Raw genomic sequence first — 27,025 nt, forward strand, 5'->3', positions numbered from 1 at the left:
GTCACCTGCTTTCCAGGATGAATCCGGGAATCCAGTGAGGACAAAGTATGTAAAACTTCTAGTGATTGGCTTGAAGGAGTCCCATTAAATTATATAAAAGCTGTGTCGTAAAATTGGAGGCGAAGAGCAGCCAAGGGAAAAGTACATTTTGACAACTTGTGACCAGTTGCTTGAACTTAAGCTGAGGCTCTAAGCTGAGCGCAGACACTTCCCTCCCCGGCCTAAGCAGGAACCTGGTCTCATGTTGTATCTCCCATGGGGCCTAGAACATACTTGTTCAGCCCACCGAGTATGGAAGGTGCTGCCCGTGTGCCAGGAACTGTGCTGGCTGCGGAGGGTACACAGTTGACCTGAGAGACAGACCCATTTCCTGGCTCACAAACAGGACATGCACTAACTAGCACAGAAGCCAGACTCTGAGGCTCAGGAGACTCCTGCGCCTGGAGGGCCTGTGCTTTGGGCAGGATGGGGATGTTACTGGCCTCTGAAAATGCCTCGGCCAGAAGTCCTGCATTTCCAGCTTTGGTGCAATTTTGAGAAAAGACAGAACTTTCTTAAGACACTCCGGATTTTTCCATGCAGGTTTCTGTTGACAGCAATCCCACTTTGCATCTGTGAAATTTGCTAATGCACAGTTCTGTTCTAATGCATCGTAAGGCGTTTTATGACATTCGTGCAGCGCTGTTAAAGAACATGCTTACAGCTGGGAGAATGAACAACAAGCCAGGAAGAGCGTGGCGCAGGCTCTCAGGAAAGTTCCATCTTCTCCTCACTTAGCGCTGTTAACCATCGTGCTTGGGGTTCCTTGACTCCAAGACGCTATCGGGGCTGCCCTTTGTGAGAGAACGTGCATCCCCCCCACTCCTTGCAGCTCTCTCTGGGCTCTGAGATGGAGGTTGAGGGAATGCCGAGTTCCTCTGCCCTTCCACAAGGTAAGAAGGTAAGGGGGGCTCCGGGTGTCTCCCGCTTCCCTCCCTGGGGAAAGGTAACACGAGAGAGCCTTCTCTGACTGCCTCTGTGTGGACACTGTCCTCTTGGGCAGTTGTGTTCCAAGATCATTGTATCATTGGCACTCCTTCCCCAGACGGCCAGAGAAAGGCCACTGGCAGAGCTGAGGCACGTGCACCTCGCCCTTTGCAGGGGGGGTGACCTCAGTGGCCCTCCAATCCAGCCACTGGTCCAGTGGCCGTGGTGATGAAGGTGGGTCCTGGGGACACTGACAGATCTGCACAGTAGGGCGTTCCTGGTCTTGCCCAGATCGTTCGGGGCTCCCTCTCCACCTGCACGACGCACCTGAGCTCAGATTTGTGCCTTACTTGCTACCCTCTGTCTCCTTTGCCTGGGATCAGCATCTTCTCTGTGATACTGCTTAGATTTTCTTTCCTGCCCGTGGGTACCGGCCCCTGGCTGGGGTTCAACAAGAACGATGGGAAAGGGCAAATGGCCATAGGGTCTGCGAGGACCAATCTGGCTTATTTAGAAATTTAAATTTGGTTTTAAGTCATAAAAGGACCATAAAAACCTTACACTAAATAAGGAAAACTATCCCATTCGGGGGCCTAATCCCGGCCCCGTTCTGCTCGGCTTCTCTCCCTCATTACACTTGTATAATACAGTATGGTTTCTACTGAGTCTTTCCTTCCTGTTTTTACACTTATTCTTGCTTCACTGACTTTATTATCGGCAGATTTTTGCAGCATTTTTTTTTAACACAGCCATAAATACTATTCAGTTCAACAAATGCATACAAATGGTTTCCATTAGAATTTTAATCTACTCTCAGAATGAAAGAAAAGCTTAATATAAATCTTTTTAAATTACCAGAACATAAATTCAGACAGGGACAGCTCCACCTAGACTACACACAAGGGGTCACATCCTGCTGTCCTCACTCATAAATTAATTGAGGTCTCTTGCCGCCGTAAACGAACAGTGCATCCTGGAAAGATCATATCTGTCAAGATTGCAGATTGGTTTCCCTCAGACTTTGTAAAAGTCACAGCTTACAATACCTTCATTATGCCGATGAGAATGGCTGTCTCCCCAACTGGAAAGAAATAGGTGTTTTGTTCTGTTGGACCAAGATTTACAGAGAGCAATTTTCCTCCATGCAGGAGATATGACAAACCTGCTGGAAAAAAAAAAATGTCATTTCACAACTTCTTCCATTCCATCACCTTTTTTACTGCTCGATGTAGATTCTCTCCCCTGTGCGAACGGGCTGATGACATTTAATGGCTAAGTGAGGTATTCACCGGTGAGTGGAGGCACCTTTCCGAGGGACTAAGTCACAGAGCTGGCGTTCCCTCCTGTGTCCCCTCCCAGAGGCTGTCTGGAGATGCCCCAGCACCCGCCAGTGCCAGGGAGCGAACCCCAGAGCCCCTCGAGCCCTCAGACCAACTTGAACTTGAGAACTCGTGTGAGTCTCCACGGGCTTTTGCAAACTGCAAGGTTGGCTCAGTTTTCCTCCTGTTGGCTGAGCCCAAGAACCATCCCACAGCCCTCTGTCCTTGGACACGGGCAGCACGCTCTCTCCGGAGGACACCTGAAGGGCAGAGATTGGGCTTAGGTTTTTTTCCATTTCCTCGTGTCATAACCTAATGCTGTGGGAGCAGAGCTTCTGCATATTAAATTGCCTCTTAGCCACCGGGAAGGGGGTGGCGTGATCCGTGGAGAAAAAGCTCCTCATATAAATGTATGATGGCTGACGCCCACCCCCCCCCCCCCCACGGAGGAGAAAGGGCAAGATGAGCTTGGAGACCGGAGGTCAGCAAACCCCGGGAAACGTCACTCTTTACAGTCACTTCGCTCTCCTTGAGTCAAGAGCCACTGTCCTGGGTTTCTGGCCCCCAGCATCCCCATCGCAGGCCTGTCACCGCCTGATCTTGGGGCCATGGCTGGCGACAAGGCCGAGGAAGTCTATGGGGGAGTGTAGGGAAGTGCTTTGTGTTCTGAGAGCTTCTCTGCAGTGCGGGTACCAGAGAGAAAGCTAAGGCAAAATTAAATCTCTCTCTTGCCAAGGAGGAGGGACTGGATCTTCGACAGCAATCGTGCTACAGAGGAGGCTTCCTACCTGGGCAGCCACTTAGCTGCTCTGGGCAGGGAGGGCTCGGCCACTGAAAAGCTTAGTGGGGCGTCGTCTCTATGGGCTGGTGAGGTTTTTGCAAAATCTTTCTACAAATGATGATCTCTATCCACATAAAGTGGCATAATAGCCTCTTCGCTTTACTGAGTGGTGCTGGCTGTTCAAGTGCTTATTTCTTGATTCTTAGCCCATTTGCTTTCCATTAGCAGTAATTCCAAGCCTGCAAAACTCCAATTACCAAGTGATAATAGAAATGCTGCTCTGCCTCGAATTCTCTGGAGAGTGGGGGTCCAGAGCTGGCCCGGGTTCCATGCACAGCCCCATGATGATCATAGGGTTGCCATGAGAGCGAGACATCTGGCCAAGCCCTGGGTGGAAGGCCCCAGGGCGGTGGGGGGGCGGTATTCATAGCAGGTGTCTGCCCCGCAGGGTCCTAGGAAGCTGGGCAAAACAGGAAAGGTGCCCTTGACACAGTCCAAGGCACTCAGGCAGAGAAGTGGCATCTGGAGGGGCCCGAGGCATAAAGCAGGATGCTGAACGTGTGCATCTTTGAATTCTCGAGTTGGGGGCAAGGATGTCCGGGGAGCGAGTGAGTGTGGAGAAAGACGGGGATACAGTCAGGTGGGGCAGCTCAGAACTACACCCAAACTGAGGAGAAATTTCACCCTCTCTGAGAGCTTCTCTGCAGTTCGGGTACCAGAGAGAAAGCTAAGGCAAAATTAGCCCCTGGTGACCACACGTGGGGGGGGGGGGCGGTGACTGGTTTTGTTTTTGTTCTTTATTGTGTTAAAACACACATAACATAAAATTTACCACCTTAATCATTTCTGAGTATGCAATTCAGTAGTACATTCACGTTACTGAATCCAATCTCCAGAACTTTCCATTTTGCAAAACTGAAATTCTGTATCTATTGAATCCCCCCCCGCCCCAGTCCCTAGTAACCACTTTCTACTTTCTGTCTCTATGACGTTTAACTACCCCAGATAGCTTCTATAAGGGCAGTCATACAGTATTTGTCCCTTAGTGACTGGCTTACTTCACCTAGCAAAATACTCTCAAGGTTCATCCGTTGTAACATACGTAAGGGTTTCCTTCCTTTTTAGGGCTGAATAATATTCCACTGTATATAAATATTCTACATTTTGTTTCTTTGTGATGGAGTCTTGGGTTGCTTCCATTTCTTGGCTATTGTGACAAGCACGTGTCTCTCTTTACAGAGGACACAAGTCAGACATTATAGCAGCACTCGGGAGTCCATCGGCCCCATCTGGCTCCTCCTGAAAAACTAGCACTCTCTTCTCCTAAGATTTCCTGCCCTTGGCACCAAGCTCCCTACACCCTGATCCGCGCTGTCCCGACTTCTTACTTTCCACGGCTCCTATCTCTCCAAATGTCCCCATTTTCCCCCCTCCTTCTGGCCTTCAAGAATCACTATCTTTTTTTCCACTTCTTCCTCACCCTTAAAACTACTCACCACCCTTAGCTTGTTTCACTCCCAAGCCCTTCCACTGTATTTCACCAAGCACTGGCCTTGCCTCTCCCCGATTTTTCTTCAAATGTTCTCAACTGCAAGATCCTCTCCTAAATATACTAGAAAGGTAGACTTGTCTAACTTTTACCTATTTCATACCCAGGGACAGATCCCAACAGACAACAGAGTTTCTGGTGCTCCTGATATTTATTTCTGTGATTTAGGGTTTTTTTTGTTCAGACACGTGTACACCTATCCCCCTTGGAAAGCTCATAATTCATTGCCACTGCCATCCTGCGAAAACACAGAGACCTTCTCACCTGAGCAAATTTCATCCTAACCGTGTGTCCTCCCTAACAATGAAAAGTAGCAAAGAAAGTGAGGAGCAGGTGCTCTCTCTCGCTGGTCCCTTCAAACCTTTTCTGAGTGGCTCCTCACTCAAATTGTTAATCATGGCACCAGCCACAATTTTTTTTTTCAGATTTTTAAAAAAATTAGCAGACTTAAGTGTTCAGAGCAGTTTTAGGTTTACAGACAGTACGGAAAGTTCCCACATTACCCCCTCAATTCTCTAGCCCACACCCCCAGAAATTCTCCTATTATTAACATCTTGCATTAGTGTGGTGCATTTGTTACAACTGATGATCCAATACTGATATATTATTACGAACCGAAGTCTATAGTTTACCTTACGGCTCACTCTGTGTTGTACATTCTATATGTTTTGACATATGTATAATGACATGTATCCCACAGTATCACATGGAATAGTTTCGCTGCCCTAAAAATCCCCTGTGCTCCACCTATTCGTCCCTCCCTCCCCCGGAACCCTGGCAGCAGCCATATTTAAAATCACTTTAGACCAATTTTCCTGAGACTTTCTACTGGGAGTCTCTGATATGTTTGGCCTCACGTGTCCTTGCTTAAATCCAAAGGAAGGGAGGGGGCATTGATAGGACGCAGTGAACTATAGTTCTCCTGCCAAGGTTTCTGCCTGAGAGGCCACACACCAGGAGATTGGAGCAGAAAGCTGATTTACAAATCCTTTCTTCTATGTCATTGAGAAAAAATAGTTCATTGCAAAAAAAAAAAAAAAGTGGGGCGGGTTATGTATTCTTCTGACACACCATTCCAAAACAATGTAATGAAATAAATGTTCGTTACATGGACAATGGTTGTATTTAAGTTATTAGATGATCAGAATTTTTTTTTCTCCTACAGTTCTCAGTTGTGATCAGCTCTCCCCAGGCCTTCTTGGGACTGGGTCCTGAGTCCAAGAACTTCTGGCTTCCTTCCCCTGAGCAGCAGCTCCAAGACACACTGGCAGGTGTCTCTACCCTGCTGTCTTAGGACCAGTCCCAGCTCTGGGCCCCAAGTTTGGGTTACAGCCTGACCGTTCCCAGTCCTGGCAATTATGTTACCTGCCTGATAACCCAGCCCCTGGAGAACAGGTAGCCCTGCCTCGCTCGGGCAGTTCTCCTCTCCAGGCCCTGCCCTAGTGGCCGGGGCCCCGTCACCTGCTGACAACCTCTCCCCACTGCCCATTTAGATGGCCCGCTCCTGGATGCCCCTCACTGGCTCCCCTGGGCCTCCAGTCATCCTCACTCTGGGCTTGTCCCCTCTCTTGCCCACTGTGTCTCGGACAATCAATGGCTCTCCCTCCCGTCCATCATCCCTGGACCCAATCACTGAGACTCCTCACTCACTATTTGATTCTAACTCCTCTGAGCCTATCTCAAAGCTCTAGCTGACCTATCCCCGCCTCCAGCTGTCCCACTTCAGGACAAGATCTGAGGCCAGGGTCCAGAACTTCAGTCTGCCTCTGCTGTCATTGGCCTGACCTCAGTCAGCCCTACTCTAAGGTAAGAAAGCCTCTGAGGAACACAGCAGGGGCATCATTCATAGAGAAACCAGAGGGCGGTGCTCCCAGGAGCTGTACAACGGGGTGCCTGCCGGGTAGATGCCAAGCAGCCACCAAGGGTAGAATCATAAATACCTCTCTGGGAAGCACCTTGTGTATGGCAAGCAGAATCTCTTTACACCACCCCTCCCGCTGTGACGTTTCCCCTCCGCCCTTGGAGGGGGAAAAGAGAGTCTGCCTGAACTACAGGGAGCGTTTCTGACCAAGACTTCCAGAGATAAGTTCATCCCTTCACTCCATTAGTCATTTAATACCTATTTGTTCAGGGACGCCTGGGTGGCTCAGTGAGTTAAGCATCTGCCTTCGGCTCAGGTCATGATCCCAGGGTCCTGGGAGGGAGCCCCGCATGGGGCTCCCTGCTCAGCGGGGGGGCCTGCTTCTCCCTCTGCCTGCCACTCCCCCTGCTTGTGCTCTCTGACAAATAAATAAAATCTTTTTAAAAAACCCAAAATGAAACAAAAACCTATTTATTCAGAACTGCTCCCCACCCAGGCCCTGTTCTACGCACTAGGGAGTCGACAGAGAAGAAGAGAGACTTTGCTCCTGCTGTCTTGGGGGGAGACAAGCAGAAAACAAAAAAAGCCGACAGAATAATGAGGATGGAAGGCAACTGGGTGCTCTAGTAGAAACTGGGGGGTGGGGCTGCTGGGAGGGCAGGGAGGCAGGGTAGGCGTCTTGGAGGAGGAGGACTGAGCTAAGTGTGGAGATGGGAAGGGCCGGGGAGGGAACTCCCGTCCAGGAAGGAGAAATAGCAAGTGCAGCAGCTTTGACCTGGGAAGGAGTGCTCAAGAAACAACACAGCAAGGCCGGAGCATCAAGACCAGGACGGTAGAGGGGAGGCGGGACATGCAGCCATGATGGGAAGCCCTAGAGTGGGTCCCTCGTGCCTGCTTCAGCTGCAGAGCCAGCTTCAAGGCACGATACTTAGCCCAGTTTCCCTGCCAGGGCACTGGCCTCCGAGTTGGGAAGCCTGTGTTCTTCTCCTGGTTCTACCTCTCAAGCTGTGGAACCCCAGAGAAGCCCCTTAACTGCACACTCCTTTCCCACAAAGAAAAAGTGCGAGACCAGATGCTTGGAAACCCTAATACCCTCTGGCGACAACTGTGCCCCGCTGCTCAGCCCCCAGCGCGGATTCGGCAAACCGCGCTCTGTCCGGGCGCCCAGCTTGCCTTTCGAGAGCCTCGGATCTCCCCTGCAAAGCTGGGGCCATTCCTGAGAGGGTGGAACCCTGCCAAGCGTAGTCCAGGGACACTAACAACTCACTTGGCCGGTGAGCAATGTCACCGTCGTGTCCAAGAGAGGACAGGCAGGAGGAGAGAGCAGACAGGCAGGAAGCCCACTCCCAGACAATGAGCCTCTTAAAGAGTCCTGACTGAGCAGGACTCTAAATTGAAACATCATCCCAGTTGGGCGGAGTGACTGCACTACAGCAGGCTGGCACGACATCAGACAGTAGGTAACATGGCTGCCCGCGCCGGAGGTTCCCGCTGACTTCCTAATTGGGCCAAAGCACCTCGAGAGTGTTCTGAGCCCAGAGTTCACCGCCACCACCGCCACCGGGGGCTGAAACAACTAATCCTTTACTCAACTAAACTGGGCTTCCAAGGCAGCATGTTGCCCTTCCCCGGAGGGGCCAGGGACTGACTCTCAAAATCTGCTCTGGCCTGGAGACCCACATCCGGGCTGCAAACCGGAAGGGGCGGGGCCTGGAGGTCGCGCCCGGGCCTCCACCCGCCTGGCCTGGGTGCTCTGCACCTCTCTCTTCACACCGCCGCGGATGAGATTAACCTGAGTGTTCTGTGATGGGGGAGGCACGCTCCACACTGAGTCCTTTCTGTAGCCACGCACCTAGCCCTCAGTACTGCTCTGAACTCAGGGTGCCGCTGCTGTTCGATGAAGAACCCTATACCGGGGAGGGAGAGGGCGTCCCTGTCCCAGTGCGGCTCAGTACCTCTTTCCTCTCTGCCACAAGCTGCAGCTGCATTTCCAACCCCAGCTCCTGCTTCCTCCCGCTTTTAAAGATAGTAGTAGTTGCTTCATCAAAATATGCCAGGGCGGACGGAGGTGCATCCGAGGGCTGCACAGGGCTGGAGTGATGCGCATGCGTATTTCAGGCAGGCACTTTCCTTACAGCTGGCGGCACCTTCCCCGGGGATATGGTATAGGGAGGTGAGCAGACACAGAGTCGTGAAATCTGGGGGCTAAAGGAGAGCTGCACTGTGGCCCCTTCCCCAGCCCGTGCTCCCTTCTCAGAAGCCAGCGCTGCGGGCGGGGGCACTCCATCAGCTCCCTGCTCCCCCCCCCCCCATTTCTGACTCCTCGACTAGGACGAAGGAATCAAGGTCACAAAGCATGCGGAGAACACGCTCACAGTATGGAGTTTCTTCTAAGTAATACTTTCCTGATTCATTTCATTAAGAAATTAAATAGTTGATCCATTTGAACTCTCATTAATAGATACTAAATGTTGCTTATAAAAATGCTAATAAATCATTAGGTTTTTAAAAAATTAACTACCAAATAGCTAACAAATTAAATTTGAATAATTAAGTCCGATATTCCTAGAGAGGGATCACAGGGGGTGGTACATTAGAGAACCTGTTTTTATTTTGTTTGGTTTTAAACAAAAGGAGCCCGTGCTGACTGCTGGCTCATGGCTCCCTGGCCCCCTTCCAGAAGGCCATGAGCATCTGCGAGGCAGCTGCCTGGGCGGGGGCTGCAGTTTGGAGTGTGGCCGGGCTACCTGGGCTGCGGGGCCGCGTCCGTGACCTCGGCCTCATTAGTCCTTGCTCTAACCAGCCGCGCTAATCAGCGCCAACATGTGTTATTCAAGTGTTGATGGCTCTGTTGCTTATCGCCTCTTCTCGGGCTGCCAGAGATAATTAAAAGCTCTAACTCTACCTCGAAGATGGCCAAATAAGACTCATCTGGAGTTAGAAAGAAACTACTGTCCCTACTCAGTGAAAAGGAAGCAGGAAAGAAGAAGGCCCCAGTAGGGGGACCGAGTTTTCATTAGAACTCAGAGCCCACCTTTCCAGTAGCCTGCCTGGGTGGCTGACAGGCTCCAGCGGAACCCTCCATCCTCTTGAAATACAATGCTGTTAACTTGATTCAATGCACTGTCTTTTATTAACATTTGAACACAGGGGCATTAAATAAGAAGAGAGTCTGTGATATTCTTTTTTTTTTTTTAAGATTTTATTTATTTATTTGACAGAGAGAGACACAGCGAGAGAGGGAACACAAGCAGAGGGAGTGGGAGAGGGAGAAGCAGGCTTCCCGCTGAGCAGAGAGCCTGATGCGGAGCTCGATCCCAGGACCCTGGGATCAGGACCTGAGCCGAAGGCAGACACTTAACGACTGAGCCACCCAGGCGCCCCTAGTCTGTGATATTCTGATTTGCAAAACCATAATGGACGGTTTCATTTGTTGAGCTGCAGCAAACCAAGCTAGCCTGGTATGTATCAAGGTTTGGTCTATTTTTTCTTCCCTTAAAGTGAAGATATTAATCATACCTTGCATACTCACTATGATATTAGAGGAGATAAAAATTATGGCGGGGGGCGGCTGGGGAGGATCAACTCTTAAAAAAAAAAAAAAAATCTCAGACCATGTCACCAGGCCAAGAAATGCATAAATACAAAGGGCCAAGCCGACAGTGAACAGACAGTTCCAAGTGCCCGTCAGGCTGGCACCACACTGTCATCGAGGGCAGCAGTTCTCAAAGCATGGTCCTGCAGACTTTCAGGGGTTCCACATTGTCACAACTATTTTCATTATACTACTGACATGAAATGGGATTTGCCCTTTTCACTGTGTTGATATTTGCATGGATGAGACAAAGCAGTGGTGGGTAAAGTGCTGCTGAATCAAAGCGGGGTACCAACTTGTGCTCCTATGGATCATCACTACACACTGGGGACAGACACGAAGAAAGAAGAAAACAGGCCCATTTCACCTAAGAATGTCCTTGGTGATGCCTGAAAAAGGTATTATTTGCACTAAATCTTAACCCTTGAGTCTTTCTAACATTGCCTGGATGAGATGGGAATCGGGCACAAAGTACCTGTGGTGGTCAGTGATTGTCGCCAGGGAAAGCACATGCTCGGTTGTTTGAGTTGCAAGCCAAACTAGCCTCTTAGCTCATGGAACATGTTCACCAGAAAGACTGACAGACCACGGTTACCCAGGTTTGGGTATATGACAGAAGTTTTCTTGAAAATAAACAAAGTAAGCCTATCACTTTAAGGAAAATGAAATGATAAAACTCAAGCTTTGAAGATAAAATGAAATTAGAGTTTTGGAAAACTTGTTATCTGGCTCTGTGAGCCAGATGAGTCCATTGACTGTTTCCCAACACTTAAAAGACTTTTCTAACAAGATCAGCTGTGATATTTATATAAGCGTGATTTGGGGATACGGTATAATGAAATGTATTAACATTTGGAAGATCTACCTAACTCAGTGAACCAGCATTCTCCAAATGACCAATGTTATATCATGCATCGGTAAAACATCAATTCAATGTAGAAGATAGACGACTGGATTTTAATGTAAGGTAACGGGAAATATTCACTGATATGGTTTCGGATTTCACATAGCAACTCATCTTAAGAAAAGTACCATTTATCAAATTGTGGTGTGGTTATCAGAGAATATTTATGGGGTGCCTAGGTGGCTCAGTCAGTTAAATGTCTGCCTTCGGCTCAGGTCAAGATCTCAGGTTCCTGGGATGGAGCCCTGCATCAGATTCTCCGCTCAGTGGCAAGTCTGCTTCTCCCTCTCCCTCCCACTCTGTGATCTCTCTCACTCTCTCTCAAAAACCCAAATAAAATCTTTAAAAGACAAGAAAAATATTTACAATTTTCTGAAAAGGCTATTAAAATACTCCTCCCTTTTCCAGCTACGTATCTATGAGTAGCTGGATTTTCTTCACATACTTCAACTAAAATATCACCAGACAGCAAGCACTCACAGAAATGAGAATCTGTTTTCTATTAAAACTCATTAAAAAAGTTGTAAGACAATGTTACTCTTTTCACTAAATACCATTTATTGTTTTGGAAAATAGTTTTTCAAAGAAGTATTTGTGTTAACATACAAAGGGTTTATTATTGTTATTTGAAATGAATCAAAACATTTTTAAAACTCGTTTTAATCTCTAACATGGTACATATCGATAGCTATAACCCACATAAACAAAAGTGCTTTGGGGTCAATTTTCTTTTTTTTAACAAGGAATAATCTAATTTTCTTCCCTTCTGATGAGAACTCTTAGGATATACTCTCTTAGCAACTTTCCTGTATATCATACAGCAGTGTTACCTGTAGTTATCATGCTGTGCGTTATATCCTTAGTACTTCTTTATCTTGCCCAGTAGTTGTTTTTTTTTTTTTTTTTTGCCCAGTAGTTGTTTTTTTATCTTGCCTAATAAAGGGAGTGGAAAAGGGCCTTTTAAGAATGGAAAGGGTGGGGGGAGCGCCTGGGTGGCTCAGTCGTTAAGTCTGCCTTTGGCTCAGGTCATGATCCCAGGGTCCTGGGATCAAGCCCCACGTCAGGCTCCCTGCTCAGCGGGAGGCCTGCTTCTCCTTCTCCCACTCCGCCTGCTTGTGTTCCCTCTCTCGCTGTGTCTCTGTCAAAAAATAAATAAAATCTTAAAAAAAAAAAAAAAAAAGGAAAGGGTCCTTGAGACCAAAAAGTTTGAAAACTGCTGCTTCTAAGGAATCTAAGTCTAAGACAGCAGGAGAAAAAGGCTCTCCGAAGATAAGCAGGGCCACCGCGCAAATGTTCCGGGTCAAAGAAGCTAAAGCCACACGAAACTAAATGGAATTAGAACCTCTGGACTGGATCCTGTACTTCCGCGCTCTAAAGAAAAATTTTAAGCCAACTGTCAAAATTGGAATGTGAATGGTAAAGTACTGTAACAGCGTTAAGTTTACTGAAGTCGATAAATATGCTGTGGCTATAGACGAAGATATCCCCATTCTTAAGAAAGACACACAGTATTTAGGGTGCAAAGTCCATTATATAACTTGCCCTCAAATGGTGTGTGTGTGTGTGCACACGGGTGCACATGTGTTTTTTGTAGTTCTGCCCAACTAAGAAATGAAGAATTTTTTACACAGGAGTTTTGAAAGTCCGCACAAAGGTCCACAAAATTCCATGAAGCAGATGTCACTCTCCAACTAAGCAGATATTTTAACACCTAATATGTGAAAAACAGCTAAGTAAATTGCGTAATTTGAGATGCAATTTCCCAAGCCAGGTGTATATTACAGCCAACGTCATTACTAACAGCCGCTACTAAGCCCCTTCTCCCTTGCAGCCTCCCCTATAGACCCTGGAACGCAAGTACTCGGCCAGCCTCCCCTTGCAGCCGAGGGTGGTCACGTGATCCGCGCGGGACCAATGAGCCAGAAGCGAACGCCCGCTGAGGCTGCTGAGGCTTCTGGGAAAGTCTCTGCTTTCCTTATAAAAGGACCCGCCCACCCCCACCTCCCATCTGCTTGTACTCGCGTCGCGTGGAGACGCCTGGAGCTTGACAAAACAAACCGAAAGCCATAATGCTAAGAAGAGCCAAGTGAAAATTTAAAAAGCCTAGGTCCTTGCTGAGCGGCTGAACCAACTCCACCAAACGCTTACCTCTGTTATTTCTTATTATGTGAGGAAAAAATACACTATTTGTTTAAGCCACTGAGAGTCAGGTGTTTGTTACTTACAGCCGCGCATACCACCGATGGCTTGCTTATTCAGGAGAAAATGGGAAGAGGCAGGAGAATAAATAGAAAGGGTGTATACCGTGCACCGCTGTGCAGAGAAAGCAATCCCGTAACAAAATGTCCATTAAAAACGTGGGCGAAATGGCATTTTTAACAATACCGAAGATGTAACAAGTTTCATTAACAAAAGTTAAAATAAAGAACCCCTGCAACAGTAAGCATTCTATCGTGATTTAAGACCTAAAAAGGTCAAGACATCCTCTAATCAGATGGGTTTAAATGGAAACATCATCTCTGGGTGTTCTGCCAAGAGTGTATATTATTGCCAAATTCCTAATTCAAAACCATATATAAGAATGCTTTATCTGAAACACTGAAGTTAAAAATAAGACATTCAAATAGTAATCTCCCTTCTCTCTCAAAAGATATATGTGCCCATTAACCCTGGATGCTAACAGGAAGATTTCTTACACTCTATTTGACCATTTTTTTCAAGACATTCACAAGGAAATCAGTACAGAAAAAAATAATTTAGGAAGTTGGCTCCTGATCAGCTACTTCACTGAATTAAAGTGCAATGAGGTTCATAACTTTTATAGAAATATTAAACGTTTGTATTAAATACCTGTGTGTGAGGTACAGGGCAAACACGTGCGTGGGATGGGAGCCAGTGGGGCCCAAAGATACACAGCACACAGCACCTGCTCTAGTGGAGTTAATCATCTAGTTAGCGCAGTAAGAGAGCAATGCGGAAAGTTAAAGGAAGTGTTTCAATAACAGTTCTAGACAGTAGAAGAGATGTCATAAAGCAGTGCATGATTCATTGCCAAAAAGATCGTTGCTGACAATAACTGCTGCAGGATTTCAAAGAAAAAGGTCATTTTGAGCTGAGAAAGGCCTGGGGAGACTTTACAGAGAAGGAAGGATCCAGCTCACTCCGAGAGATGTAGAGGAGCGGTGGGCAAAGGAAACACATCTTGGAAAGGCTGTTTTGTTTTTTAAATGTACATATATACACATATACATGCACATATATATACACACATATACACATATATATACATAAACTCCTCCATCCAGGATGTTCAGGTGACTAGTGTAGGAAGGAAGGCACTCAGGGGCCCAAGTGGATGATGCCAGGTTGTAAAGAAACACTGGGACATTCAAGAGAAAATTTGGCCAAAAGCTGGAAAAAGTCCAAGTGTCCACCAACAAATGAATGGATAAACCAAATATGGTATACAGTGGAATATTACTCAGCCTTCAAAAGGAAAGTTCTGGCACATGCTACAACGTGGATGAACCCTGGAGGCATTACTGGCTAAGTGAAATAAGCCAGTCACAAAGAGAAAATTCTATATGATTCCACTTTTATGATGTACCTAAGGTAGTTGAATTCAGAGACAGAAAGCAGAATGATGGTTGCCAGGGGCTGAGAGGAAGGGGGAATGGGGAGTTAGCTCCTAATGGGGACAGAACTTCAATGTTGCAAGATGAAACGAATTCTGGAGATGGATGGTGGTAATGGTTGCAAGATATGAATGTACTTAATACCACTGAAGATGATAACGTTTACGTGCATTATACCACATTAAAAAGTATATTAAAAACAGAGAGAGAGTGGGGCGCCTGGGTGGCTCAGTCGGTTAAGCATCTGCCTTTGGCTCAGGTCGTGATCCCAGGGTCCTGGGATCGAGCCCCGCATCGGGCTCCCTGCTCAGTGGGAAGCCTGCTTCTCCCTCTCCCGCTTGCCCTGCTTGTGCTCTCTCTCTCTCTCTCTGTCAAATAAAGAAATAAAATCTTAAAAAAACAAAAAAAAAAAAAACACAGAGGTTCAGGGAGCGCAGGGTGGGAGAGAAGAGATTTAGCAGTTGGCTACAACAAACAGGGGCAGCACCTTTTCCTAGGCTCCAGGCCTGTGAGCCCCATGGGCTCCACCTAGGAATTCCACCACTGAGTGGTGAGCACGTGGTATAGAGAACCCCTCCCCCCATTTTCTTTGGAAATACTGAACTCAATTTAACAAAAGACCTTTAAAATCTTTTAAAATCTCTGACCCTGGAAATGGAGTAAGAGCCGGACACCTGCAGACATTCACTTCTGCCCCCTGTCTGTTTCCCACTGGCCTTATTCAGAGGATGTGGACACTAAAAGTAGACAACTCAACCCCAGAGAAAGTGCACAGGAACATGGGCAGTGTTTTCTCTAGCTTAGCAAAGAGGTAGCCAGAGCCAGCTCGGCAAGATGGCGCCATCTGCATCGTTGCACTGGTCGGGCTATTGGCCTGGCCAGGCTCCCGAGCGGCTCCTCGGTGAGGGCAAAGTCCTGTGTTTGAGAACCACCACATGACAAACCCGACTGGCTGGAAGTTGGACTGACCTTGGGCACCTCTCTGTCTTCTTGTGGATCCATCTCATCAAACAGCATAATGAAGATGTTTAGAGTATATAAGAAGAAATGGGTTGGAACAAACTTTGGAAATACTAATACAGTATGTTCCATCAAGTGATGATAGCAGTTCCTTTGGATTTACCAATATGTTGAGTTAAATGAGAAAGGAAAAAATTGTATGTGAATGTATGTCAGGTCAGCATTTGTGTTTCTCATCATTACATGAAAAAATCAAAATAGTTCTGTGTTCTTCAGATTATGTATACTGTGACAAGGTGTAGAAAATGTCAATTCTAAGGCTCATTATGAGAAATATTTCAACGTGGAAGTTACCGTCTGGTAACAGGGTCAGTCGTAATTAAGGACACATTGATAAGAAAACTTGTTTAGGAGACAGATTTTTTTTCAATCACTGCTTAAGGATTTACTCCTTATATCAATTCTTAATTTCTAATCAAAATAGTCTTTGGTGGATTAGGGTGTAGAACTACTTTATTACTCAAAATAAAAATGAGCTCAAATACTGTTTTCTTCTAGAGGTGCCATTTTGGTAAGTCAGAAAGTAATGATGAATCCAATTATCAGACCAAAAAAAAAAAAGTTGGCAAAGTTGAGCTTCATCAAATGAACGATTCTATTACCTAGCCATCGAGGTCACCTTTAACTGAAAACTAGGAACCACCAGGGAATCCACCTGATGCACAGCAGACATTCAATAACTATTTGGAGATGCATATACTCTCATGGTGAAATGGCTTTAGACCCCTCCAATAGTTAGAAAGGAAAAATTGGGCTAGCTCTAGGTCTTTTCAGAATTCATGGGCACCCATCAGTTGGTCTAAATGTGACAAGCTTTTTCCTGTAAGTGTGATCCTGGATCCAAAAAGCCCCGGGCCCCGGGATATTGTGCCTGCCTCTGCCAATGATGATCTGTAATTCAACTCATCAGGGGTCACTGGCTGCTGGAGCTCCAGTCCTCACACTGAGTCTTAGGCAAGGCCTCCCGGCCCATGACTTGCTGAAACCGCCATTTCTTTAAGTGGCCTTACTTTAAAGAACAGAAACGACTGAACTATGAATATTAAAACTTCTTACCAGTGTCACAAATAGGAGAACTACCTCCTCTGCATCCTTGGGTCCTTCTGCAACAATCCATTCTTCGACCTAAATAATTTTAATCCTCAGGTGGGTATGGACATCGGAAGATCAGAAATTATGCCTGGCCCATGGGAAGTTTAGATCACTGGTCATCCAAGCCTATATTTTTATTCAAGCTCTTCTCAATTTTTCTTTATACGCTTGTTCCTTTATTTTCTTCATTTGTAATTTAGGAAAAGATGGCTAATACATGGGTCTTGTTGGGCTTCAGAAGTCTTTAAGGACAGACTTGTAAAAAAAAAAAGAAGAAGAAAAGCATGAAATGTGTCAGGGAAATGGAGTTCCTATCATTTCACTCACAAATTTTGCCTTTTAAATGTAGTTCTCCTGCCAACCGTTCGGTGAAAGATGGTTTCCTTATTGTTATTTATTAGCTGTGACAGGTAGCAACACTATTCTCAGATAGAGTCTCCCTTTGCCACAATTATCTACTAATGCCTGCGAGGCAGAAGACTGCTCAAAACCCCTTCCTTCTGGAATGCTTTTCCCAAAGGCAACAGCTCAAAGCAAACCTCTATTAACTGGAACACTGACATCTGCAGAATTCTCTGGACAGGAAGATCCCACCACTCCTGCAGTGATAGCAGAAACCAAGACATAATTACTTACACTCCCGTCACCAGGAAATCAAGTTCAGCAACCGTTCTGTGTGTGGAAGCCTTATCTACCCACACCGAGAGAATCACCACTCCATAAACAACCCAACCACAGACTGTTGGTGGATGTATTTCCTTCTGAGCAAGGATCTGTCCTTAAACATCTCCCAACAGGGAAAAAAAAATAACTTTTTTTTCCCACTAAAATTCCATGTAACCAATGGGACACAATGTAAGATAGTACCAACATGAACTAAATTAGATGCCCTCCTGGCTTATTAGCCCCTAGACATACTTACGAATGTGACATAAAAATTACACACTCCTCGCAACAGGGCTCATGACTCGTGATGTGCAGCCACATAAAAATCTAATATATTTTCTATCTTTAAGTATCTTTACTGATTTCTTTCTTCTATGTACCTTTTGTTTTATGCATTTTAGAGCTGGGGACAAGTGGCTGGGGGGAGAGAAGAGACCCAAAAAAAAAGAGAGAGAGAGAGATTTAGAAAGAGAATAAGGCGACAGAAGTGTCACAGGAGGGGGAAGCCTGGGGCCCATCAGAGGGCCGGGATGACCCATCAGATGGCCCGCACGTGAGACTTCCTTAACACCTTCAACCCGGTCCATAAACACGCATCGCCCCCCATCAACCCCGGGGAAAGCACCCAGCACCCATCCCTCAAACTGTTCTCTGAGCATGAAACATATGTGACGTGTTCCACAGACCACACAGAAATGACAGAAACGGAGAGCTAAGCATACAATGAAAACATAAAAACTGAACATACTTCCGTGTGGTAGATTTTAATAAGATTGGTAAGGAGCCAAATTACAAAACGCCCTAGAATACGGAGTACAAAACCTCAGAGACAAAATAAAAGCTCATGAAAACATAAGAGCACTTGAGAACGGTAATAATCTTTAGGATAAAGAACCCACTTTCTCAACAAAGCTACTGAGCACGTTTAATAAAAATTAAGGGAGATTAAAGACGAGGCGCATCGAGCCACATCCCCGAGCCGCAGTGACTGGGAAGGTGAGCTCTGTGCTGCTGAAGACACGGCGCCAGGAGCACAGATGAGCGCCCGTTACCAACAGACCTGGAATAAACCACCGCGAGGCAGGCTGAACTTCTCACATCTCACTTACAGGGTAGGAATTAATCGACTCCCTGGTTGAGCGGCCTTGGACATGCACCGTGTGGGCACGCGGAGGAGCAGCGACTCTTCCACGTGGTAGAAGGGGCAGGTGCACGCGCCACCGCCATCCACACGACCCTGCTGCCCCAGCAGCCATGGTCTTGGGGGCGACGAGGGGAGACAGGCTGTCTCCGCCGGGAACAACTCATTATTCAGATAAAGTAACGTAAGAGCTCCACGTGGGGCACAAACCAACGGGGGTCCCCACTTCCGGAAGCAGAAAGTGCCACTACCCCTGTAGGCAGCAGGACAGCAGAAGGAGAGAAAGTGCTCCGGGCTCAGTGGTGCTCATCATTCCTCAGGAAAGCTGTGCCATCCTGTCTAGGATTTTGGGGTGGGTCGGTGGCGGTTTCCCTCCACGCCCTAAAGCCAATACGTCTGCATTTGCACCTGTCATGGGGGTCCTATTTTTTTTCCCCAAGGGCGCTACATGTTATGCTTCACTTGGGCCGGATGTTCAAATCAGTGCATCTGTTCATCCTGCCAGGAGCACAGCAACAATTATTTATTTGTCCTTCCAGCACCTTAGCAGCGAGGAGCAGCCGTTTCACGCTGCCAGCGTCCCAGCAAACCAGGACACACGCCAGCCCCGTGCGACAGGCCATCTACAGGCTCCTTGATTTTAAACCCTAAATCAGTAGTTTAAACAGATGCACATTCCATGTGACAAGAGAGACAGTCGGGAAGATTTGAGGCTCTACATTCTTTAGATGTCTACTTTTGCTGGACTGGCTATTGAAAAGTTATGTGTAACTTCAAGATGAAAGGCATTAGCAGCTTCTTAGAAGAGGATAATCCCAATCTTTTGGAGTTGTAATGAGATGTAACTCACTGAAGCTTCTGGCTCGGTTTGCTGTTAATTGAATCAAAGTCAATGACAATCGTGCTGCACTTTGGTGTGAATTTCCTAAACACAAGAAACAAAAGGTATCAAGATATTATCCAGCGAGTAGTTAAAGCAATTTGTTTACTTTGGCTTAACCTACACTTTCTGTGGGCGAGGAAAAAAATTTCCGGGGAGGCGCTTGGTATCTTATCTCTAAAGGAGCCAATTACAGTGCACCATACCGAGAGGAACATGAACCAGAAAGGACTAAGACAAAAAAAAGATGCATGGGGTGGCTCGGTCTGTATGTTCTCCAGCTAGCTGAGGGCATGAATTATCAGGGAGTCAAAGGATTTCTAACAAGTTCGCTGCACAACATGACACCCGATTTCTAGTTTTCCCAACAGATTTATCTTCCTTCTTAGGATATTTCTGCAGCCAACCTGGAATCGCTCGAAAGCAAAAAAGGGTAAATCTTCTTTTGCCTCTTGTACACACAGCAAGAAAAAAAAAGCAACCAACTAGCTTTAGTGAGGAGTAATTTTTAAAGTCCCGTTCTAAAAATGCAGATGTAAAATAAACCCACCATGTAGTTTTACTCATTAGTGTACCTTCTAAAACAGTTCAAAGGAAAATATTTGGGGACTAATCGTATTCTTTTAAAACCAGTAAACGGTTAATATCTAATTACTATTATTAGGTAAATAATCTGGATTTAAAGTCTCATAAGGCACAACAGTTCAAGAGATTCATTACGTATAACCTCTATCCCCAGTGATGAACACAAGGGGTTAGGTACATTACTAATTACAGAACCCCACTGCTGACCACAGATACGGTAAAGGAATTGCTTTGAAAGCTTTCAGTCCCAAATGAAGTTTCCACCATGAATCGAAGGTGGTTGAACCTGCCTGCAAGTAAAGCATACCTCCCAATCTTTGCCTAGCACAGATAATCATAAAAGTCAAAATGACTTCAAATCTCAATTTAAAATGTTGCTATCAGAAGAATTCCTGGTGTTTCAACCTAGCAGGTTACTTTCATCCTAAATTTTCGATGCCAGAATTGTTACATTTGCAAAATTTACAAAGGTTTAATGTTAATATTACGAAACTTGTGATTTTTACAATGTCTCGCTACTGGAGTAATTTAGTCCAAGCCCCGGAAAGCTCCTAATATTTAAGTGCAGGATCATCAGTCCGATTGTCTTCAGATACTTCTGTCACTGCTCTTAAAAATCCACCCCCCACATCATCTTGAGATCCTCAGCCCATCACATTTAAAAAGATGCTTCCGAGTGTGGAAGTCAGGCATCACAAGCAGAAATTAAACGTCAGCCACGGTCAAATACGTTTCTTCATTCGGCCTTCCACCCCCTTGCCCCCAAGCTCTTCCCGCTTACCTGAAGGCCACCCCAGCCATATCAAACAGGCGCCTCGCGGCCGTCATCTCATCACTATCATGGTATTTATCAGATATGAAAATAACTTCTTTTATACCTTCAAAGGCAACAACAGAAGAAGCCCCCTTAGTATATACACATAACGCAGGGGCAGATGGCGCCCCGTAGTGTCCGTGATGAATCACCATTCCCAGGCGGGCTTGCCCACAATGTCCACTTACTGAAATACACATCTACCCCGTTCCAGTACAGCAGACAATGGATTATATTTAATCTGCCCTCCAGTCTTTATGGATTTTTCTTTTTTTTAACAAATGCAAAGTGAAAACATGTCAGGTAGTCAAGCCTTGATCTGATTAACAAATTTTCTTTACTGCGGGCAATCAAATTTCTTTAATCACAAGGCGACTACTCTTAACACAAGAGGCTGATGGTTGCGAGGGGTGGGGGAGGCGGGTGGTGCGGGGGAAGTGCCACCAGGCTTCCAAAAATGGCTCCAAGAACTGATTCCAGCCAGCTCCACCAACAGCAGATCTGTTTTCTTTTCCTGTCCCCCAGGGCAGTGCTAACTGGAGGGTCAAGAGTCTGGGGGGCATTTGAGACACCACCCTGCTCCTCCACCAGCCTCCGAAGGGACTACGTGCTGGGTAAGGAAAACTCCCGGAGGGTCACGCACCACCAGGGAGGGAGCCCACGACATCCTTTACCAGGGGCCGGCCTCTGATTCTGATACCACCGGATCTCTTTTCAGAGACCCATGGGCTCGTGATAAACAGCCCCTTTAAACCACACATCTGGCTAACATGATAAGTCTTTAAATCTCAAGCTGAGAGTTTTATGGCGACATAGTGTAGCCGAATCTCAGATGTGACAGTATGAAAAAGGTGAAATATTCAGAATACAATGGTGTAGATTTATGGGAACTGTAATGTAAGGAAAACTTAACAGTAGTACCATTCGAGTCTGATGACATTTATATGCAAAGATATGTTTAGGTCCTAAAACATCTACCATATATTAATACAAATTAAAATTTCATATACAGACTCCCAGCTGACCTTGCTTCTGACAGAAGTTCATTTCTCTCCCTCCCCCTAATCTATGCACATGTCAGAGAACAGTAAATTGGCAGTAATTATATGCAATGCCTGTGTTATTTTTTGGCAGCTTGCAGTTTAAGAAGTTGCAAACTAAATTAAAAACATGCTAAGAATCACAAAGGATGCAATTAGTCTTAGAATACCTGGCACCATTCAAAAACAAAACACAGGAAATACCTTGCAAAGTTGATAGTGCAATTAATTTTGATCTAAACAATAGCAATTTCAGATCAAGCGCTTCTGCAATGAGCTGCTGATGAGCAGGCAACAATGCAAATGTGACAAATGGAACGGGCCCAGCTCCTACCTGCCTGGATGATGAGCTTCGCACATTCATTACACGGGAACAAGGCGACATACATTGTGCAGCCTTTCACATCGGCTGAGTTTTTGTTCATGATGGCATTCAGCTCGGCATGGCACACTGTGGGTTTGAAAGACAAGGAAAGAAAAACTTTCATCGCGACTCATGAGGAATCTACTAACGCTGCTAAAGCATTCCACTCGCCCCTTTGAAAAAACATATATAACAGACTTGATTTCTTAAAAATTGATTAGAAACGGAAAGTACTGAGAATACCAAATGAGGGCCACGTGGTCCGACAGGTTGGCGATTAGCAGCAAAACCATTCGCCGTTGCGGCCTTGGGTCTGTAAGCGCCTCGAGCAGCCAGGAGAGGCCAAGGTCAAGTATCTTCATCCACCCTCAGCACAGCAATAGCTCACGGCTCCACAAGACCCTGGGGTATGGGACTGCGCACATAAAATGGCTCATTTGTGTGTTGATATGCACATGCAGGGATATTTGCTGCGACCGTGAAGAGGGCAGGGTGCAATTTTAAGAGCAAGAGAATCAGGAAGTGAAGCTGAGCATTTCTATCCCGACGGATTTCCTTCACCTCACGGCTCTCAGCCCCCATACACACGAGAAAGATGCTGGCAGATAACCAGTGGTTTGACTTACGTTAGAAAAGCCTTCATCCACTTAATGAAAAGTCAAGTTCTTGCTATTATGGCCCATTCCACCAACGATCCCCAAACAGTGATCCAAGGTCATTCGCAGACCTGCCTGAATTCAGAGTTAGAGAGAGCACCCTCCTCTCTTCTCCCGCCAACCTGTAAACCCAGCCGTCTCCGCAGGCGTTGGCGAGGTGTCCCACCATCTAACCCACAAGGGCGCTCCTCCTCTCTAGGAAGCAGTCCTCACCCCTCTGATTGAGTTGAGAATCCCCTACCTGCGCCGTGAGGTCACCCTATTGCTCTTATATTGTTATTTAAGTTTCTGGGTGTGTTGCTAAAACTCTATTATCATCTCCCTGGGGCAGTGATTTGCAAACCGGTCTGCACTCATCTGGGGTGCGGCCTGGGATTAAGAGACTCCCGGCCTGATTCTAACGAGCAGACGCCTTGCAGAAACACTGTGTTGCAGAATCCTCTGGTAACTCCTAGGAGACCTAACACATACGAAGCACACAAGTGCTAAAGTAAATGTTTGTTGAACAAATTAATGACAATCTGGCCATGGTCCAAATCACACAAAACTGCCGGAATTATAAATATGGGGGCCCTCAAGGGGGCCCCCACCCCCTGCCCTCTCCAACTCACCAAACTTCTGCACTGAACACCTTCTTCTGGGAGCATGGGAGCCTTAAATGAAGAGTAGCCTACACTCAGAGTCTTGGACATTTTAGCCCTGACTACTCACTTAGTCAATGAGCCTTTTTTTAAGATCACAGCCCATCGGAAATTAATCCCCCGCCGGCCGGCCACAGAAGGACCTGAGCCACTCTCCCGGGGACGACAGGAGAGAGAAGAAAGTCTCCCTGGCTCAGTGGCCTTGAGGACACTGGCCTCAGAGAAGCCCCTTCTGCCCCATCTACTTCCCTGGTGACCAAGATGTTCCCAAGCAGGGATTAACACTGCTCGGTGTTAAAAAACAATTAGATGTAATTGTTTCTTTTATTTCCCCCTTGAGGGCAGAGACCGGTCTTCGAGGTTCTTTCTAACTCCCCCAGAGTCTAATGTGATGCCAGGAACATAATGGGTGTTAAATATTTATTAAATGAATAAAGGAGGAAATGCAGATTCCAATTATTGATGGTGATGTTGGGAAATACAGAAAGTCCTCTTAAATTCAAATAGCAAGAAGATGCTTTCCCATCTAATAAATATTTTTGGATGGTGTTGGTATTAATCTTCAGAACTACAGTTTCTGAGTCTGTGCGGAAACACTGTCAATAACCGTCTTCTTCTGAATCTCTAAAAAACGGTCACATTGACTGCAACCGTCTTCCTATTCATCGGAGGCAGTTTGGGGATAAAACTGAACATTGTATGGTCTGGATTCATTAATGAAAATTACCACATGAAACAGATTCTCGTGAGCTGCATCCAATATCCCCGTATAAAGGGTGGCTGATAGAAATAATACTTGGGGTCATCAACAGAATTCCCTTCTCTTAGCTACAAAATCACGGGAAGAAAAATACAAAGCTTCTTGTTAGAAACATGAGGTCTACTGGGCTGTATGAACAACTGAGTGTTGGGCACGCAGGAGACCCTATTTTTTGTTTGCTTTTTTAAAGATTTTTTTTTATTTATTTGAGAGAGAGAATGAGAGAGAGAGAGAGAGCACATTGGAGGGGGGAGGGTCAGAGGAGAAGCAGACTCCCTGCTGAGCAGGGAGCCCGATGCAGGACTCGATCCAGGGACTCCAGGATCATGACCTGAGCTGAAGGCAGTCGCTTAACCAACTGAGCCACCCAGGCGCCCCTGTTTGGTTTTTTTCAAGTTTTAAGTTTTTCCTTTTGATCTTTATTTTTTTATTTAAATTCAATTAATTAACAAACAGTGTATTCAAGGCCCAGTTGCCACTTAAAGCTGTGTGACCCTTGACAAGTCGTGTCCTTCGGGTGGGCAGGAAGAAGAGACTCTGAGAAAGTGCATTTCCAGCTAACAACATAAAAGTGAGTTTTGAAATACCAAGTAATCTGATTTCTAGCTTTTTCCTATTGTGTGTCCAGTTTCCTCCCACCTTCCTCTAGAACAGCGGGATCTTTTCCAAGACAGGCTCTCGACAGCAAATCATGAGCCTTCTCTCCCAAGGCCAAGGGCAAGTGGAAGCCTTGGCCCAGCTCCCCCAGGGGGCACCAGCTCCCCCCAACTCAGGTTTTCTCCATTCTGTGTGTCCTTGGTCTCAACTCTCAAGAGGCCATCTTCTCAGCATTTCAGATCTCTTTCCTTCTTCCTTTTGAGATGAAATTGTCCTGCCTACAACTGCAAGACTTATTTTTTAAATAATCATCTCTTGACTTCATCACGCATATACAACCTCTAGTTTTTGCTAAACCAATACTTTCCAAACTGTAGGTCAAGAAATCAGTTTAGTGAGTTACAAACAGCTTTCCCCCCCTTTTCAATGGAATAGATGAAAAGAGAAGAGATCAGAATGCGTCCCACATGGCAAAGGTTAAGTGCCGTTTCTAAAAACTATCTGAGGTGTGTGTGTGTGTGTGTGTGTGTTTCAGGTGTGAACTATGTTTGCTGGGTCGCCATGTAAAAAGTGTGTAACTATGGGGGCGCCTGGGCGGCTCAGTCGGTTAAACCTCCGACTCTTGGTTTTGGCTCAGATCATGATCTCAGGGTCGTGGGATCCAGCCCCATGTGGGGCTCCACGCTCAGCATGGAGTCTGCTTAAGACTCCCTCTCCCTCTGCCCCTCCCCGCCTGTGCGCTCTCTCTCATTCTCTCTCTCTCAAAATAAATAAGTAAATCTTTTTTTTTTAAAGTGTGGGACTACGGAAACCTGTTGACTCTGTAATATGTTATTAATATTTACAACCACTGGGGGGAAAAAAAGGCCCTGATTTGCAGAATCTGCCGATTTCAGTGGGGTGACTACTCCCACATGGCCAATTTCCAGGTCCTGGTATGACCCAGAGTTGGGAAGAGAGAAGCAGCTCTGCTCAGGTGAGCTGGTACGACCTAGCTCTCACATACACCCCTGGATGGCCTTATCTTCACCCAAACCCAGTGCCTCTCTGGATGCAATCTCTGGATTCGCCTGCCCACCAGGCCCTCGGTTAGTGACAGCTCTCCACTCGAAACCTTCTCAGGCACCAGGCCTTGTGGAGTCTCCTACTTTTCTGTGGGGTCTTGTCTTTCTCTTGCCCTTCAGGTCATTTTCCAAGGTTCAATCCTGCTCTTCCATTTTTCCCCTGTAGTCACTAAGTATTCACGCATTTGTCGATTCTCCGGGAGCAGGTTGATTTAGTCAGACCCAGTGTCCCATCTTCTCCTCAGGCCTTGGTTTTGGATAGTCTAAGGCTTCTCTGTGACTTTTCTCTCCATGATAAATACTCCATAGTTAACTGACAGCAACAAATGAAAGAATAAATTCATCTTTTTCTAGTGCTAGCATTTTTATTGTGTCACCTGGGAAGAACTACAAGAGCTACAAATATATGAAAGCAAAAACCAACCAACGAGGAGGGGTTCCGTTCATGACCTTGAGATGCACACAATTTTTATATTTGTAGTAGGAACAGGACCGGGTATCCCAAACATACACAGTCCCTAGGAAGTATTCATAAGATAGCTAAATTGTCCCCAAAAAAGACACATTTGCCAACTACCTACCTGGAATTATGCATCTATGACTAAGCAATAAGCAAAAGAAATCTCCAAATACTACAAGTATATTTGATAAGCACAAAGACTGACACAAAACCTTTCAATTATTCTCACCACTGTTTAAAAGGAAAAGAATCAGATGGTGAAAATATCAGATTAATGCTTATAAAGGAGAGCCTCTGCTTCAGGTAATTATAAGACAATTCATATGCTTTGGTCGTTTTTTTTTTTCCTTTTCTATTACTAACTGTCAGAATTCAGAACTGCATTAACCTTGGACCACTGAGAAGAGATTGTATAATTAGAAAACTGTATTTTTCAAATTCCCTCTTACCAGGGCTTGATTAATCCTTACTGTCTCAGGTAGGCGGTTCTCTAGAAGTTTGACAAATTAACAGGATATATTCCATCCTGGCTAGATTTAAGAGATTCAACATTTTACAGATTTGACTTTCATCTCATTTGATACAAGACTAAGACAACATCTATTTTAGATAGTACTATTATTAAGGTTACTTAA

The 27,025-nt window shown here is 46.0% G+C and overlaps 1 protein-coding gene and 1 long non-coding RNA gene across 2 annotated transcripts; both read right to left on the reverse strand.

Annotated features, from left to right (window-relative positions):
- Positions 1-1,751: 1,751 nt before the first annotated feature.
- On the reverse strand, positions 1,752-9,652 carry LOC102739609 (uncharacterized). Its single transcript, XR_014140973.1, has 2 exons — positions 2,013-9,652; positions 1,752-1,939 (listed from the first exon to the last, which is right to left on the reverse strand). It is a non-coding gene; the product is annotated as an uncharacterized LOC102739609 (long non-coding RNA).
- Positions 9,653-18,136: 8,484 nt separating this feature from the next.
- Positions 18,137-23,092, reverse strand: DCTD (dCMP deaminase). The gene is made up of 3 exons (XM_081807328.1): positions 22,183-23,092; positions 20,776-20,872; positions 18,137-19,454 (listed from the first exon to the last, which is right to left on the reverse strand). Exons 1-3 carry the CDS (start codon positions 22,334-22,336, stop codon positions 19,376-19,378), a joined length of 330 nt encoding a protein of 109 aa, XP_081663454.1. The 5' UTR covers positions 22,337-23,092; the 3' UTR covers positions 18,137-19,375.
- Positions 23,093-27,025: the final 3,933 nt, after the last annotated feature.

The sequence above is a fragment of the Leptonychotes weddellii genome, chromosome 2 (assembly GCF_054177405.1).
Source record: "Leptonychotes weddellii isolate Sample4059 chromosome 2, ASM5417740v2, whole genome shotgun sequence".
NCBI classification, from domain to species: Eukaryota; Metazoa; Chordata; class Mammalia; order Carnivora; family Phocidae; genus Leptonychotes; species Leptonychotes weddellii.